General features: G+C 66.9%; 3 protein-coding genes across 4 annotated transcripts in view; 2 read left to right on the top strand and 1 right to left on the bottom strand.

Moving 5' to 3' along the window:
* Window positions 1-1,710, top strand: part of STK11 (serine/threonine kinase 11) — a 48,867-nt gene extending 47,157 nt beyond the window's left edge. The window contains exon 10 of one of the 2 annotated variants that reach the window (XM_037384514.1): window positions 1,098-1,710. The gene's annotated coding sequence lies outside the window, so the exon portion shown is untranslated. Of the gene's footprint in view, window positions 1-1,094 lie in introns of both variants that reach the window. The other variant, XM_037384515.1, reaches the window with a different exon arrangement.
* On the bottom strand, window positions 1,551-10,435 carry LOC119146554 (CACN subunit beta associated regulatory protein). Its single transcript, XM_037384413.1, has 10 exons — window positions 10,279-10,435; window positions 7,749-7,820; window positions 6,965-7,110; window positions 6,793-6,854; window positions 6,274-6,439; window positions 6,026-6,200; window positions 5,657-5,809; window positions 5,115-5,322; window positions 4,803-4,986; window positions 1,551-4,464 (listed from the first exon to the last, which is right to left on the bottom strand). Exons 2-10 carry the CDS (start codon window positions 7,794-7,796, stop codon window positions 3,282-3,284), a joined length of 2,325 nt encoding a protein of 774 aa, XP_037240310.1. The 5' UTR covers window positions 7,797-7,820; window positions 10,279-10,435; the 3' UTR covers window positions 1,551-3,281.
* On the top strand, window positions 9,639-14,754 carry ATP5F1D (ATP synthase F1 subunit delta). Its single transcript, XM_037382579.1, has 6 exons — window positions 9,639-9,827; window positions 11,171-11,389; window positions 12,387-12,540; window positions 12,995-13,083; window positions 13,620-13,747; window positions 14,624-14,754. The coding sequence occupies exons 1-5, from the start codon at window positions 9,639-9,641 to the stop codon at window positions 13,740-13,742; spliced, it is 774 nt and encodes a 257-aa protein (XP_037238476.1). The 3' UTR covers window positions 13,743-13,747; window positions 14,624-14,754.
* Window positions 14,755-16,053: the final 1,299 nt, after the last annotated feature.

Here is a 16,053-nt window from a genome sequence, read left to right as displayed (position 1 = left end):
CTCCCTGCCCGGGGGGAGCACCAAGCCTCCAGCACGCAGAGCTGGGCTGCGCCACCTCCTTACCAGAGGCGTCATCGAGAGAGGGACCTTCCCCCCGGTCCAGGAGGTGGCTGTGTCACCCCTGGCCAGGCCACAGCCGTGCCCGAGCCCCTTCCTCTGCTGGGGGATGCTGAGCACCCTCCCTGCTTCCCCCTCCTTCCGGCTCTTTCCTCCTCGGTTCCGCAGCCCCGTCCCCTTCTTCCCACCCCTCATTCATAAGTGAGCCAGCAATGACTCATGTTCAGTGCTCATCCACCCCCAGCCTCATGCTTGTGCTCGTCACCGGCGCTCTGTGGGGCTGAGGCTCTCTTATCTGTTTGGATCACGACCAGCTTTGTGGTGTGAAAAAAAGCCAGAAATAAAAGCCTGTTCCTCCCCTTGCAGCTGTCAGCCCCGCGTGCTCAGCCCCTGTGGCAGCTTTCATCTTTAATTCATGGCTGGCAGTGAGTCACCTGCATGGGGAGTTACTGTATCGGCAAGCGAATGCCTCGGATCTGGGGCTCCCCGGGGATCTGCTGCTCCTCTCGCCCCTTCCCACCGGGGTACCCGGCCTGGGGGCTCCCCGGCAGCTGCCCAGCGGCTTTGGGAAGGGGAAGGGCCCTGCAGGCTGCCTGAGCCTGGGGGCTGTCGCTGCCTCCGCTCCCCCAGCCCTCCCATGGGCGTTGCAGGGGCAGCCAGGCTGGGATCACCCACCAGTGATCCCAGCACCTTAGAGCCTTTGAAAGAAAAAAAAATAATAATAATAATCACGCAAGCTCCCTCCTGCTGCCTTTTCCCCTGGGGGTTTTGCTTCCCGGCTGCAGGGGCAGGTCGGGGGGCTGCAAGCACCCCCACCCCACCCGGGGGCAGAGCAGGGACCCCCGTCCCCTCGCTCCCATCCGCACGGCGCTGTCAGGAGGGAGACCTGGAGCAGGATGCGACCTGCCCGTGGGCACGCCGGGGGGCCGGAGCAGAGCGAGGGGGGGGGGGGCGCGCTTGTGCCCCGCTCCCCCCCCCCCCCCCCCCCCCGCCCCCGGTTCGGCCCTCACCCCGCCACCTCTCTGTTCTCCCGCAAGCAGCATCCCAGGGCCCAGGCCAGCCTGCATCCCCCATCCTTGCCCCATCTCTCCATCTCTCCTGGGAGTGGACTGTGCTTGCGATCCAAAAAGAATCCAGAGGAAACCAACCAAGGAAACAGCCCCCCACCCTCCCTGCGGCCCCCCGCTCCGGCCAGCGCCAGGAACCAGAAGCTGATGGGTGGCCAGACCCCACTTACCACCTCGGAAGATGAAATCTCCGGCTGTGAAGATGCTGCCCCTCCTCCCCAATCACTCTTTGCCAATCAAGACACTGATTCTCTTTTTAATTTCGCGATGGGAAGGGTGGGATGAGGGGGCCGGGGGGCGGTGGGACCCCTGCCCCTCTCCCTGCTGGGCCCAGCCGTGCCCACCCTGGCTGTGTAGAAGTCGTGCAAAGCCATTGCCGTGCACTTTATGTTTTAGACTACTGTTATATATTATATATTTTCCTCCTTTTTTTTTTTTTTGTTTTGTTTATATTTGCGGTATATTTAGAGATTTCTACACATTGTGATGTGTTTAAAATAAACCAGATGAGGAAAAAAAACCAGGTATTAAGACAAAGCAAAACTCTATTAAACCTGCATGCTGTAAAAGGGCTCGGAAAAGGGAATGGGTGCGTTCGTCTTTTTTTTCTCTCTCTTTTTTTTTTTTTTTTTTTTTAAAAGAGAAAAAAAATAAACTGAAAACAGCGAGGTGGGTTTCATGTCCTTCCTCCTGCAGCAAGCGGGACGGGGGGGGGGGGCACGGCCAGCCTCTCTCCCTGGGGGGCTGTGCTCCTTTTGGGTGGGTGCGGGGCCCCCCCAAGCAGGATAGGACCCCATCCCCAGGGGGTGGAAGGTAAGAAGCAAGTTCAGAAAAGTCACAGTTGTTTGGGTTTTGGGGTTTTTTTGTTGGGCTTTTTTTGGTCTTTTTTTTTTTTTATAGACTTAAAAATGCTGAGTTGTAGATCCAGTTAGCGCTTTGGACAGAGACTTTGCAGAGGGAAGGAGCTACCCAGCCTCTTTACTCACATGCAACTGGGATGCCGTGGAGGGGTGTGGGGGGCCCTCGCTGAGCCCTGCCTGCCCCTCCTGCCCACCCCACTGCCGAGTCTCCCAGGTACCACATCTTCGCTTTGGGGGGGGGCGACATTTTTTTTTTCTCCTTTTTCTCCCCCCGTCCTTTGAAACTCACATAAAAACCCACTAAAAAGCAAACCCCTCCCCCACAGCAGCAGCAGCCACCTCTGTAAAAATCAGTAAATATCCTCTGAACACCTCGAGCCCAGCACTGAGCTCCCAGGAAGGGCAGGGGGGTGTGGAGGACTCGGGGCGGGGGGGGAGGCCCAACCCCAGGGTCTGCTCTCGCCCTGTACACATGGGCAGAGGGGACAATGCCAGGGGCAGGTGATGGGCAGCCCCCCCTCCTACTGGGGGTATTTACAGGGGGGGGCCCGGGGCTGGTCCTGCTTCCCCAGCCCTAGGGATCCAGCTGCAGCTGCGCCCCCGGGGGCGATGCCCGAGCCCCTCGAGCATCCTCCTGCCCCAGCACGGTGCCCCTAGGCCCCCCCACTTCCAGTTTAGATCCCAGGCTCCCTGTAGAACTGGGAGGGGGTTCGTGGGCTTGAGGAGGCAACTGTCCCCCTCAACAAACAACTGCCCCCCCTGGCAGGGCAGCACCGCAGCATTCCCCAGCCGGCCAGGGGATGCCGAGCTCTGGCCCCTTCCTCACAAGGATGTTCCCAGCCGCACAGGAGGCATTATTGCTTGTAAAACACCAGCGAGAGGGGGGAGAGCGTATCTGCTACACAGCTCTGCCGTGAGGTAAGGATTAGGCCTCAGCTGGGTTTGGGGGTTTATTACCCAAGTCCCTCGTCGCTGACCTCCCAGCCAACGCTCTGCTCCACCTCTGCACCCTGACCCCCGGGGCACCCCCAGCCCGGGCCCTCTGCGGCTGCCTGGCACCTCGGCACCTCGCTCCCAGGAGCGAGGGGGCTCGGCCACCCCACGCTACCGGACCCCCACGGTGTGTGGGGGTACGGCCAGGGGACCCCAGGCGCCCTCCTGGCCTTCCCGTGCCAGGGTGACGCTTCCCGCGACACCCCAGGCTGGTCCCCACGCTGGCAGCAGGAGGGGATGGAGCCCCGAACCCCGGTGGGGGCTGTCCCCCCCTGTGCCGGGGTGTCTCCCCCTCGTGCTGGGCCTAAACAGGGCTGTGGTCAGGGGGGGCATCGCTGGCCGCCACGGCCACCACGCACTCGGTGCTGTCTCCTGCCTTCCTCAAGTGCCCATAGAGCCGCTCCTCGAGGCCGCCGGCGATCTTGTCCATCAGCTCCGAGCCGGAGCCCAGCCCCAGGCACCTCCCGGGGCCAGGGCAGTCATGGTCCCTGGGGGGCTCGGAGCCAGCCTTGGGCTCAGGGACCACCTCTCCGGGCTCTTCCACGATCACCTGGATCTCGGGGTCGGGCAGTGCTGGGGCAGGGGGGACCCCATCAGCCGCCTCCGCCGCCTCCTCGTCACCAGCGCTGACGATGCGGGGCAGGGGGCTGTGGAAGCGGGCATCCAGGGGGTAGTTGGCGCTGTCCCCACGGCGCAGGGGCGTGCGGTGCCGCTCCAGCGCGGGGTAGCGCACGCCGGGGTCGCTGTACTGCTTGGTGTGCTGCCACTGCTTGCGGAGGTGGGTGCGGGAGCGGTGCTTCCCCCGCAGCGGGGACTCGTCGAACTGGGGGTCGTGGCGCACAAAGGCGTTGAACAGGGCGTCTGTCTTCTCGTCGATGCTGTAGTCCCGCCGGGGCAGCGCATCCCGCCCTGGGAACATCTGCCCGTAGGGGGACCAGGCCAGGGGGCTGTGGGGACGGGGGGGTCCCCCACCCGCTGCGCCCCAGGCCGTGCTCCCCTCCTCCTCCTCCTCCTCCTCTTCCTCCTCCTCCTCCTCCGCCTCCAGCTCCCGGCCCTCGAAGCTCTCAAAGATGGTACCTTTCCGCCCTGCGCTGGTGAAGCAAATGCGCTTCTCGGAGGCCGTCTGGTCCTTGGGGGGCCCCTCCTCGCCCCCCCGGCTGGGCGCCTCGATGGAGGCGTAGCCACTGTCCATCTGCAGCAGCTTGCGCGTGCCAGGCTCCGACTCCTCCACCTTGGGCCGACCCCAGAGCTTCTCCTCGGGGCCTTCGGCCTCATCCAGGGAGGAGGAGGGGCAGGGGGGCATGCCACCAGCAGAGGAGATGCTGTCCCCGCCGTCACTGCGCACAGAGTCCTGGTCGTTGCTCCGCTCCGAGGAGGCGTACAGCTCCAGCGAGGCACGCAGGCTCCAGATGTCATGGTAGGCGCTGGGCTGCTCCGGGCCACCAGCCTCGCTGGGGCTGCCCGTGCCCCCCTCGCCCGGCTCTAGCCTGCGGGCACCACCCCCAGCATCACGGCAGGGCCGGGATGGACCCGGCGAGCAGCAGGCAGGGGCAACGCCAGCCCGGCAACCACAGGCGTCGCAGCGGTGCTGTGGTGCCACACGGTTCCCCCATGCTGTCCCCAGCACCCTGCCCATGCACCGATCCACCCTCCCCATCACCGGCTTCCCCTGGACCCTCACCCCACACCCTGCTGCCCCCCGGCCGCCCCACCAAAGCTGCACGAAGGCTGGAGCCCCCCACGCATGGGGGCAGCGTGGGGTCCCTTGGTGCCTTCCCAGAGCCCGGCTCGCCCATCCCCATCCCCTCTATCTACTGAAAAATACCTGCCGAGAGAGGGTGGGGGGCTGGTGGGGGAGGGCAGGAAAGGGCCGCCCGCGGGGTGGAAGGCCACATCATCCGTGTGGGCGATGTACTGGATGATGTCTGTCTGGTGAGGGTCCCAGTCCTCCTGGTCCATGCTCTCGCTGGCTGCCCGCTGCCGCTGGAACTGCCGCCGTTTGGGGGACCCTGGAGGGGGCACAGGGCAGGGCTGGGGGAGACAGTCCCGTCTTGGGGCACAGCAACCCCCCTGCCCACACACAGCTCCACCCGGCCGGGCACAGCCCCGCGAGGCCGTGCCCCCCGCTGCCCCCCACCTCTCGTGTCCAGGCTGGACGCCCGCTGGGTGCTCTCCAGCTTCCACTTCTTGATCTTAAAGTAGGGGCTGGCCCCGTCCAGGCTGGCATGGCGGCGCAGGCGGGTGAAGAACTGCAGGACGGTGCCCTGTGCAGGGGCTGGGGGGGGCTCCCCGGGGCCAGCACCGCCCCCCCCAGCCACCTTCCCACTCCTGGGTGCTGCTGCGAACTGGGGGGGGAGGGGGGAGGGGGACATGAGTGCTCGCTCAGCTCCGGGCAAAGGCCCCCCCCAGCCCCAGCTCGGTTCCTTTGTCACTGCCGAGCTCAGCTGCAGCAGATGCACAAATGTCCCCTGGGGCCGGGGCTGGGGGGAGGGGGGAGCAGGGCCCATTTCTAGCTGGATGCCCACATCTCTCCCCAGAGAGCAGGGGGGGCAGGAAGCCCCCCCGGGCCTGGGGCCGGGCCTGTGCTGGGGGATGGGGCCAGGGACAGGATCCCTGGGGCTGCCAAGGCTGGAGAGCCCCTTCCCCTGCCCGGTCCTGGCCGCTCGCCCCCGCACTCACCAAAGGGCCCTCCCCGGAGTCGGAGGAGGCGGACGGGCTGGCCTCGGTGAAGCTGGTGTCCACGGTGGAGTTGTAGGTGTCCCCGGGCAGGGCAGAGCTGGGGCACACGGCATGGCTGGGCAGCGCCGGCTGGGGCAGGGCCCCTGTGGGGGGCTGCAAGGCAGAGTGTGCTCAGGGGGATGTGCATGAGGGTCAGGGACCGGGAGGGGGCCCCTGCACCCCAGGGCCTCCCATCCCCACATCCAGCAATGCCCTGAGACTCCCACCCCGGGTCCAGCATTGCCTCCTTGGGGTGCTGCAGGACACCTGGACCCCTGTCCCCACTGTGTCGTGTCCCACCACGTCCCCCTTGGGGTGCTGACGGCTCACCTGGAAGATGGCAAGGCCGGGCTTGGGGGGGGGCAGGCGGGGGGTCATGGCCAGGCTGTTCTCGCTGGACTCGCACTCGTGGATGGTGACAATCTTGAGGGCAGGTGGTGGGAGGTGCAGGTGGGTCAGGCGGGCGTTCTTCAGGTGGTGGAAGTCCCCCTCTGTCAGCGTGTACCTGCAGGGCACGCCGGGTTAGGAGTGGCGTCCCTAGCCCACCCAGCCCACCCCCCCCCAGCCCAGCGTTTCACCTCCTCCCCTTCTCCTGGGTCTTCTTGCCCTGGTCAAAGAGAGTGGCCTCGTTGAAGGAGACACGGCGGGCAGTGGAGGAGCTGGAGGACAGAAACCGCTCGCTCTCCACATCCCGGTAGCTGGAGGACGATAGGCAGTCGGGTTCCTCCACTTTGATGGTGATATCTGTAGAGAAAGGGGGTCAGCAACCAGGGTCCCCCCTGCCGTGTGCACGCCAGCTTCCCCAGCTGAGGCCTGGCAAACTTGCTGCACCCAGGGCCTCAATGCCAGCCCGGTGGTCCCTGCTCCTGGCCACCAGTCCCAGGCAGGCCACCACTGGGATGGACGATGGGGGGTGCAAGGTGTGCATGACCATCCCTGCCCCAGGCCTGGGCAATGCACCCAGGAGAGCGACAGTCCAGGAGCTGCTTTCCCGCCCACCGGGGAGCTGGGGGCGCTGCTGGGGGTGCAACTGGTGTTACTGGTGGGCAATCGCTCGCAGGTCACCATGGCACCCCCGGCCCCGCCATGGCACTCACCCTGGGCTGGCTGTGAGTCGTCCAGGTAGGTGGTGGTAGTTTTCTCAGGGTCATCACTGGCTCTGTGGGGGAAGGAGGGTCAGCGGTGCCCCATGCCAGCCCCCTGACCCCTTTAGCAGTGCCACATACCCCAGGGACAGCCGCAATGCCTGTCCCTGCAGCCCATCCCCACCTGGAGTGCCGGCGGTTGGCCTCGCAGCACCGGCGGCAGATGATCAGGATGCCAGAGAGCAGGACCAGGGTGCCCCCGATGAAGATGGAGAGCAGGGCAAGGAGCAGCACGTAGCCATCCTGGGGGGAACCCTCGCCAGGCACCACCTGCACAGGACGTCAGGGGCCGAATTGCTGGGGATGCACTGGAGGAGGGGACATGGCCCAGCCCCAAACCCTGCCCCACTGGGGTGCCAGAGCAGCCCCCTCCTGCGCTGAGGCTGATGCTGAGCGCTGCTCCCCAGAGATGCTCGCGCTCCCCCGCCACCCCCGGGCCTGCTGCCGGCTCCAGGGACCTGCCTTCACCAAGGCAACCGCAGCCAGCGGGGGCAGAGCCGTCAGCGGCCCCCGCACCAAGCAGGAGTGGGGATGGGGACAGGACCCCAGCCCTGCCCCAGCATGGGTGTCTTGGTCACACCCCTGGGCTATGGGAGAGAGGCTGACCTGGTGGCAGCACCCAGGCTCCCCTGAACCCCCAGCACCCGGAGTGTTTCAGGGGGTTGCAGAGGACACAAAGGGGTGTCACCCACCCCCAGGATGGGTGGAACAAGGTGAGCGACAACGGGGCTGGGTGGCTGCTGCCATACCCACTCGGGTGCAGACCCCAGCCCCACAGCAGCCACGCAGACCCCACACCTCCCAGGCACTGCCCCACATCAGGACACTCATCCCCACCCTCCCCTGGGACCCCGAGGATGGCAGCATGGGCAGGGGCAGGCAGGGACGGGCAGGGTGGCCTCACTCACCGTGGCACTCTCCGTCGCGTTGTCCCAGGGTGTCGGGTCATCGCTCATGGTCCGTCCTGGCCCGAGCGCGTCCTGCAGTGGGGGGAGACAGTGGGAGGCACCGGGCAGGGGCGGCGGGGCCGGGCTGGGGCCAGCGGCGGCTCCTGCCCGGCCCCGGGCCCTGCCCAGCACCGCGGTGCGGAGCTGCCGGGAGGGACGGAGAGGGAGGGACTGGGATGGATAGATGGAGGGAGGGATGGAGGGAGGGACCGGGATGAAGGGATGGAGGGAGGGTGTGGTCAGGAGGGAGGATGGAGGCACGGAGAGAGGGAGGGAGGGAGGGTGCGGCCGGGAGGGATGGGGAGGCAGGGATGGGGAGGCAGGGATGGGGAGGCAGGGATGGGGAGGCAGGGATGGGGAGGCAGGGATGGGGAGGCAGGGATGGGGAGGCAGGGATGGGGAGGCAGGGATGGGGAGGCAGGGATGGGGAGGCAGGGATGGGGAGGCAGGGATGGGGAGGCAGGGATGGGGAGGCAGGGATGGGGAGGCAGGGATGGGGAGAAGGAGGCAGGAGCACTGCCCCTGCCCGAGGAGCCCCCAGGCACTACTCCCACGCCACACTCACGCCTGGAGCACAGACCCTGTCCCCGTGGAGCCCCATGCCAGGGTGGAGAGATGCTGCGCTCCCCGTGCCAGGCTGGGAACCACAGCACCCAAGCGCTGGTCAGTCCTGATGGCCAGAGCTGCCCCGGGGTGGGGCTGATCCTGCCCCAGGGTCCCACCCGGGGTGGCTCGCAGGGAAGGGGATGACATCACGCTGCCCCAACACTGCTGTCCCTAGGGAGCCATGGGGCCAAAGCGCAGCTCCCAGCACCCAGGCACCACTGCTGGAGGGGATGAGACTGCCAGGGGTCTGGGGGTGCTCGAGGGCCCCTCAGCAGGGAAGGGCAGCAGATGGCTGCCCCACACAGTGTGTGAACAGAGCTGGCGTGGGTGTCACTGGAGCGTGACGGGTGACGCTTCTGAGTCAGCCCAGCAGTGGCTCCGTCACTGGACTGTCACCATGCAGGAAGGGGATGAGGCCGCAGAGGGGCCCACGGGTGATGGAGAAGGGCCAAGCACCTGAGGAGTGAGAGCCACCAGAGCCAGGGGACACAGGGCTCTGCGTCCCTGCCACAGCATAAACCCTGCGGCCTTTGAGCATCTGGCCGAGAGCTCCTCGCCCTTCCGTGCTGCCAGCACGGGCCCGGGGGGGAAGGGGTCTTCCCTGGGGTCTGCCAAGCTCCAGCTCCCACTGTGGGCCTGTGCGTCCCCATCCGCGTGACCTGGGCTGCTGGGGTGGACGATGCTGGTGGCAGGGGAGCCCCCTGGAGCGGCAGGCAGGGGTGGGCATTGTGCCGGCTGGGGTGCTCAGAAACTGCCCAAAATCAGATCAGTGAAAAACGTGAATGGAGCCCGTGGCTGGGTGGGAAAAGCCACTTGCAGGGACAGCACAGGGGGTGACAGTGTCACAGCTGGCAGCGAGAGCCGGTGACAGCTGTGCTGCACGGGGCTGGGGGCAGCCCTGCCACAGCTCCGGGTGCCATCTCCTCCGGGGGATGTCGGGGTGCCAGGCACCACCTGGGGCAGAAACCCCTCACCTGCACCGGCCCTGGGGCATCTCTGAGCTGCCGGGGCAAGTGGGGCAGCGTGACGTGACCCTCAGGGGCAGGAGAAGGGGGTCCCTGCTCCAGCCACCAGCTGTGCTGGGGGGCACCCCAGGCCTGGCATGGGGGGCCCCGGGGTGGGCGGGCTGCGGCTCCATGCGGGATGGGTGCCCCTGGGTGGGATCCCTGCGGGGCACCCTCTGGCCAGAGGCAGGGGCGCGGGGGGCCGGGGTGAGCAGGAAGAATGTCCCTCCTGTTCCCCATCATGGAGGAATCCCGTCTCCATGGCGACCCGGCGGGAACAGGACGGCCATTGTCTGGAGGAGGGGGCCGGTCCCCGCGGTCCCCGGGCTGTCCCCCCACGGCGGGGACACGGGGCCGCCGCCGGTGCCCACGGCGGGGGCCGCGGGACCGGGGGACACCGGTGCTGCCGCGGTCCCAGACGTGGGAGCCGGTAGGATGGGACGGGGGGGATCGGGGCGGGTCTGCTCCCCACGCGTGTGCGCGCCCCGCGGGGCCCGGCCGGGGCTGGGCTGGGTGCGGGGGGACCCGCTCTGCTCCCCCCGGGTGCAACGCACCCCCGGCCCCGGGCCGGTGACGGGGGATGCGGGCAGGGATGCGGGAGGGAGGCAGGGATGCAGGCAGGGATGCCGGCAGGGATGCAGGCAGGGATGTGGGGCAGGGATGCAGGCAGGGACGGAGGCTGTGGGGCAGGGCTGTGGGGCGGAGATGCAGGCAGGGCTGTGGGGCGGAGATGCAGGCAGGGATGCGGACAGGATGCGGGTAGGGATGCGGGAGCCCCCGGGACCTCCCCGCGCGGTGAGGCGTGATGAGCTTCCTTCGGCCGGGCCGGCCCTGACTGTCGCGATAGGGGCTGTCGCGAGGCGGCGGGGCTAGACACTCACCTACAACTGGGACCGGGGCTCCATCGCCGCCGCTGCGCTCGGTGCGGCGGGGCGGCCCCGGGATTTATGAATGAACCGGAGCCGCCCCCGCGCGGCGCGGGCGTCACGTGGGGACAGGGGCTGCCCCGAGCCCTGCCTGCCCCCCAGCTCGGGCTGCCCCACCGCCCGGGCTGCCCCCCAGCTCTGCCTGCCCCCGAGCTCTGCCTGCCCCCCAGCTCTGCCTGCCCCCCCGCCCGGGCTGCCCCCCAGCTCTGCCTGCCCCACCGCCCGGGCTGCCCCCCAGCCCTGCCTGCCCCACACCCCTGCCTGCCCCCCAGCTCTGCCTGCCCCACACTGCCTGCCTCACCACCCAGCCTGCCCCACACCGCCTGGCTTGCCCCCCAACTCTGCCTGCCCCACACTGCCTGCCCCATGACACCCCTGCTTACCTCCCTGCCCGGCCTCCCCCCAGCCCTGCCTGCCCTAAAACACCCCTGCCTGCCCTCCAGCTCTGCCTGCCCCACAACACCCCAGCCTGCTCCACCACTCTGCCTGCCCCAAAACCTGTCTTGCCCCACCGCCCTGCCTGCCCCCCAGCCCTACCTGCCCCACCGCCCAGCCTGCCGCCCAGCACCGCAGCCCTGGGCCAGCCACAGGCTAGGGCCCCCGCGGCGGGACGGGACGGGAAGGATGCAGGGCAGGAGCGGCCCTTGGAGCCGACGGGGCACGGCCAGAGCCGGGGGGTCGCCCCCGGGGCCCCACTGCCCGGGGGGGGGGGGGGCGGGTAGGGCCGGCGCTGTGCGGGGCCGCGGCCCCACCACCTGTCGGGGAAGACTACAATTCCCATGCGCCCCTGCGGGCCAGCACGAAACGTCACTTCCGGGAGGGGCGCGACGCCCCACGGGCCGTGTAGTCGCGCGGCGCGGAGCACGCCGGGAGCTGCAGTCCGCCGCCGTCCCGGCCTGCCCCGCGCCGCCCGCTCGCCCTTGCCGCCGCCATGTTCCGCGCCCGCCGCCTCCTCCCGCGGCTCTTCGCCCGCCGGGCGCTGCTGCCGCCGCCGCGCGCCCGCGGCTATGCCGAGCCTGCCGGCGGCCCGGTGCCCATGGCCTTCACCTTCGCCTCGCCCACGCAGGTAGGCCGCGGGCCCGGGCCCGGCCCCCTCGGTCGCCTGCGGCGGCCGGTGCGCGCTGCGGCGGGGCGAGGCTTGCGCTGCCGCCCCCGCGGGACGGGCTGTGCCCGGGGCCGGGCGGGGGGGCGGCGGGGCCGGCTCCCGGCGCTGGGCGCGGGCGGACGGGCCGGGGCAGGAGCGGGGCCGGCATGGCGGGGCCGCGCGGTGTCCCCACCGCTCTGCCCGGCCCGGCCTTGCCCCGAGCTCAGCCCCGGGGCCGCCGCGCCGCCCCTCCCGGCCCGCTGCCGCTCTCCCCCGCCGCCCTGCGGGCGCCCCGCTCCCGCTGCAGCGCTGCCGAGGCCCGCGGGGTGACGTTCTTGCTCTTCCCGCCCGGCCCTGCTGCTGCAGCCACCGGCTGCCGGCGCTGCCGCCCCGGGGCGGTGTCCTGGCCCCGCTCCCGGCGGCGGGGCACGGCCCTCGCCCGCCCCCGAGGTGCCCGCCGCTTTCCTGGGGCAGGGCGCCGGGGACGGAGCTGCGGTGTCGCAAGGCAGGGTTTGTGCTGCATTGGCAGAGCTGTGTGGGACGCTCGCACGGAGGCTGCGGCGCTGACTCCCATCGCAGCGGTGACGGTTGGCGTCAAGGTCTCCCTACGCTCTTCTCAGGCTTCTCCCAGCTGCACCCTTTTCCTCTCGCCCACTCCCGACTTCATGTCTCCGTGTGCCGCCTCCCTGCCTCTGCCACTGCGCACCCACCTCTTGGCAGGCTGGGAGCGCTTCCCCACTCTGTTTGCCAGGACCCCTCCTCCAGAGCCCAGCCCCGCTCCCACCCTGTGAAGGTTCAGGCTGTCCCGGTCACACCTTGCTGTGCGTTAAACGCCGTGGCCTGCCAGCTGCTGGGAGCAGGGCTGCTCCCTTGGGGTGGGAGCAAGCTGCCCGCCGCACCCCTTGGTTCTCTGGAGCCACCTCTCTTCTTCCCCTCCGTTCCTGGTGATGGACTGCTCCCATCTGCTCTCCCCGGCCAGGTGTTTTACAACGGTGCCAATGTGAAGCAGGTGGACGTGCCCACACTGACCGGCTCCTTCGGTATCCTGGCCTCTCACGTCCCCACCCTCCAGGTCCTCAAACCAGGAGTCGTGACAGTCTATGCTGAGGATGGCACGGCCACCAAGTACTTCGGTAAGGAAAGCAGGTTGGGAAGGAGGAAAGCGTGTGTGTGTGAGGTGCTCTCAGGGCTTTCACAAGGGAGACCCTGCCCATCAAAGTGTGCCCTCATGCTCTTCCAAGGATTTCTGCTTTCCCAGACTCTCAGGGGCTGCTGGAGGCTGCCCTCTGGGGAATCTGCCCTGGAAGATGGGGCTTAGCACAAGGCCCTGGTCTGGGGTCAGGTTTTCTTAGCTTTGCTCAGACTCTCTGGGAGCATCCCCTGCTTTAGCTTCCCTTTCGGTAGGAAACAAGCCTGTGCAGAACAGGAGAAATGTTCTGGGAGGGCACGAAGGTTTTGGCAAATGGATCGTGGAGGTTCCAGGGATGAGCTTGCCAGTTCTGTCCTGTGTGTTGACCCGCAGACAAGGCCCATCTGGCAGTCCTGCCCGTGCTGCCTGACTCAACTGCCGCTGTTGTGCCTTTGCAGTGAGCAGCGGCTCAGTCACGGTCCACGCAGACTCCACCGTGCAGGTGCTGGCAGAGGAGGCGGTGACGATGGACATGCTGGATCTGGTTGTGAGTACCCGATGCCAGTGGACCAGGCCACACTCTGCCTCCCTTGGGCAGGCCCTGGCAGCCAGGCTGCCTCCTGGAGGGGAATTTGCTGCCTGTTTTTCTCATGTGGGGTGGTTGTCTCAGGAGCTTCCTGTGGCTGCGGAAAGCATGCCCAGACCAAGGGCTTTGCCTTCACCCTGAGCTAACCCATCCCTGCTGATCGGGATCAAAGGCTCAGAGCTCCTCCACAGTGAACTGTCCAGAGGCTTTGGGGAGAGGAAGCCATGCAGTCGTTAACCCTTCCCCAGGCCACTTCCCTCGCCTCGGACAGATGCTGGTCTTGCCCCTCCCCACCCATCTTAGTCTCGGAAACAGCTTTTCCCCAGCAGTGCCTGCAGATAAGTTGTCTGCTGTGCATTAGGGGGTCTGTGGGGCCCTGTGCGCTGGGCTAACAGCTGCAGTGTGGGGAGGGAGAGGGGTGACTCAGGGGCTGTAGGACAAGCCACCTGTCCTGCGGTGGTCTCTCAGTGACGCATTCCTTGTGCTCTCATGTTCAGACCGCAAAATCAAACCTGGAGAAGGCAGTCTCAGAGATGGCTGCAGCATCTGATGAAGCAGCTAAAGCAGAAGCTCAGATTAAAGTAGAAGCTAATGAAGCCCTTGTAAAAGCCCTGGAGTAATTAAGGTAAGTGTCACCTGTATCCAGGCTGAGATTCCCAGACCTGCTCTGGAGCCAAGTCCTGGCTCTGCTGCCCATCGGGAGCTTCCCCTCACAGTGGCCAGGCCTGCTGGGCTGTGTGGGGGCAGACAAGGGTCTGTACCCGGGCTTCAGGGAGCAGTGACATGAGAGCTGTTTCTGTGGCCAGCTGTCAGCTTTGGGGGGCTCGTGGGGGACCCCTGCCCAGAGCTGCTAGATGGCAGCAGGGCCCAGTGCTGTGCCGTGACATGCCATGCTGCAGCACGGTGTAGTAGGACTCGGCTTGATGCTGGGGCAGGCCGGGAGCCTGCAGTCACTGGTGGGGCCTCGCTGCTCCCTCCAGGTCCCCACTGGGACAGGCCACGCCAGGGGCAGCTTGGGAACAGGCTGGATGCCTGGGGCCCCAGAGGGAGAGCGATGCGTGGCCTCTGCTCTGTGTACGCTCCTTCCACTCAAAACAAACAGCTTCTGTCTCAGGGGAGGCAAGGCTGGGCTGCTCGCCTCGTGGCCTCTTTTCCCTCTGCCCTGCTAAGACTGTGCCTCGTCCTTCTTCCTGCGTGCTGGCAGTTGGGGGACTTACTCCACAGCAGTGTGTGTGCTGTGCCTGGCAGGTGAGTCACCAAAAGCCTCTCCAATGGCCTCTGCCTGGAGCAGGTACAGCAAGGCACCGGCTCCCCTGCTATCTCCCTGATCTCTGGTCCCTGTGCTCTTTGGCCCGTGAGGTCAGGTCCGAGAGAGCCGGTGGCTCTTGTTTACTCGCAGCGGTTTTAACAACCTGAGCCAGGGCCAAGCCTTCAGATCAGATTCCACCGCTCTGCTGAGCCCACCCCGAGTTAAACCCAACTCCGCTTCTGTGTGTTGCAGGAATCCCACTGTCGATGTAGAGAAACCCCAGGCTGTCCTACTTGTCCTGGCTTCCCCGATTGTACAGATGGTGCGGGACAAATGGAGGCGGAGAAAACGCTCTGATCAATTAAAAGGAAATGTAATCCCGTCTCGTAGCATGTCACCTTCTTCTGAGGCAGCAAATTGCAGCTTGTGCTGCATGGGTGGCTGCGTGCCTGGGTGCAGGCTCCTGCCCTCATGCCGGGGTCTGCTGGGGTGCAGTGGCTTGGGGAGGGTGTACCGCCGGCGCTGTTCTGGGGTTCGGCAGGGCATTCCCGTGGGAGATTCACCTACAGGAGGCTTATCAGGCAGATTTTATAACCCCCTCCCTGTGCTGTCAGCCACCTCCACCTCCAGTAATCCACCTGGACAGCAGGATTACAGCGGCGCGGGAGGCATCCACGGGGCAGCGCAGGTCTGTACCAGAGGCTTCCTGTCCCAACTCCCCCGCCCCATCCAGCGCTGGCTCTGCTCAGCCTCCTGGCTCTGTTGCTGCAGGAATTCACATCGGCTGGGCTGTTTCTTCACGGTACTTCTTGCAGCTGGACAGCAGCTGCCGGGGCTTTGACCCATTCCCCTAGTCCTGTGTTTCCACCGCGCGTGTGGCACAGTGCGGGGGAGATCTCCCCTTGCTCCTTGGAGACAGGCTTGGTGTGGAGAGGGAAGCAGATGCCATATGCGGTGGGAGTCTTTCCTGAATCCATGTGTGGTGGGGGTAGCTGATGATACTGCTCTGCTGGAGTTGCCGCTTGCCTGGGGGCTTGCTAGCCAGCAGCCCTGTTGGAGGCAGCAGCCCTGGGCTCCTCGCAGCCTGGAGGAAGCAGGAGACACTCGCTTGTGTGTCTGCAGCGAGCTCACCGGTCCCCACGCGCCTCCAGGAAACGGCGGCACTGCTGGGAAGGAGTGGGCTCCAGCAAGGGGCCGGTTCTGCCTGTGCCAGACGCCTGAGGATGCGTGTCTTGCCAACGGCACCATCTGCTCCGAAGCTCCTCGCTGGGTGCCACCCTCCCCAGAGGCATTTCAGGTTCCCTCTGCTGTGCAAACCCCCCCAGCGCAGGCTCGCCAGCTGGGGGAGGCTGAGGCAGCCACCGGCCCTTGCGTGCGTGGGGCTGCGGTCCCTCTGCCTTGCTCTAATCCCCTTTTCCCTGCGGTTTTCCAGCGCCTGCCTGGGAACGCGAGTTGGCTTGCCTGTGTGGGCAGCTGCTGCAGCAAAGGTCAGCGGGCAGCAGGTTCAGCCTCCTGCCTGCCCTCCCCGCGGGCCGTGAGTCGGCTCCCTGCGGCTCCGCAGTTGGAGCAGGGCACAGCTATTTTCAGTGCTGCCACCCAGGATGTAATCTTGGCTGCCTCCTCTTCTTCTCACCACCGCCTCCTCCCCCTCCTCTCGCTCGCTGTGTCTTTCTCTCCCCCCC

This window comes from Falco rusticolus, chromosome 4 (assembly GCF_015220075.1).
Source record: "Falco rusticolus isolate bFalRus1 chromosome 4, bFalRus1.pri, whole genome shotgun sequence".
Taxonomy (NCBI): Eukaryota; Metazoa; Chordata; class Aves; order Falconiformes; family Falconidae; genus Falco; species Falco rusticolus.
Note: the sequence above shows the minus strand (reverse complement) of the source record. Positions and strands in the feature narration are given on the sequence as shown.

Bases quoted from the DNA above. Each gene is read 5' to 3' on its own strand.
- ATP5F1D (XM_037382579.1), top strand. From the start codon at position 9,639: ATGGAGGAATCCCGTCTCCATGGCGACCCGGCGGGAACAGGACGGCCA. The intron at 12,541-12,994 runs GTAAGGAAAGCA...GTGCCTTTGCAG, and splicing joins CACGGCCACCAAGTACTTCG to TGAGCAGCGGCTCAGTCACG. The intron at 13,084-13,619 runs GTGAGTACCCGA...TCTCATGTTCAG, and splicing joins TGGACATGCTGGATCTGGTT to ACCGCAAAATCAAACCTGGA.
- LOC119146554 (XM_037384413.1), bottom strand. From the start codon at position 7,796: ATGAGCGATGACCCGACACCCTGGGACAACGCGACGGAGAGTGCCACG. The intron at 6,855-6,964 runs GTGGGGATGGGC...CTTCCCCCACAG, and splicing joins GCCAACCGCCGGCACTCCAG to AGCCAGTGATGACCCTGAGA. The intron at 6,440-6,792 runs GTGAGTGCCATG...CTTTCTCTACAG, and splicing joins CGACTCACAGCCAGCCCAGG to ATATCACCATCAAAGTGGAG.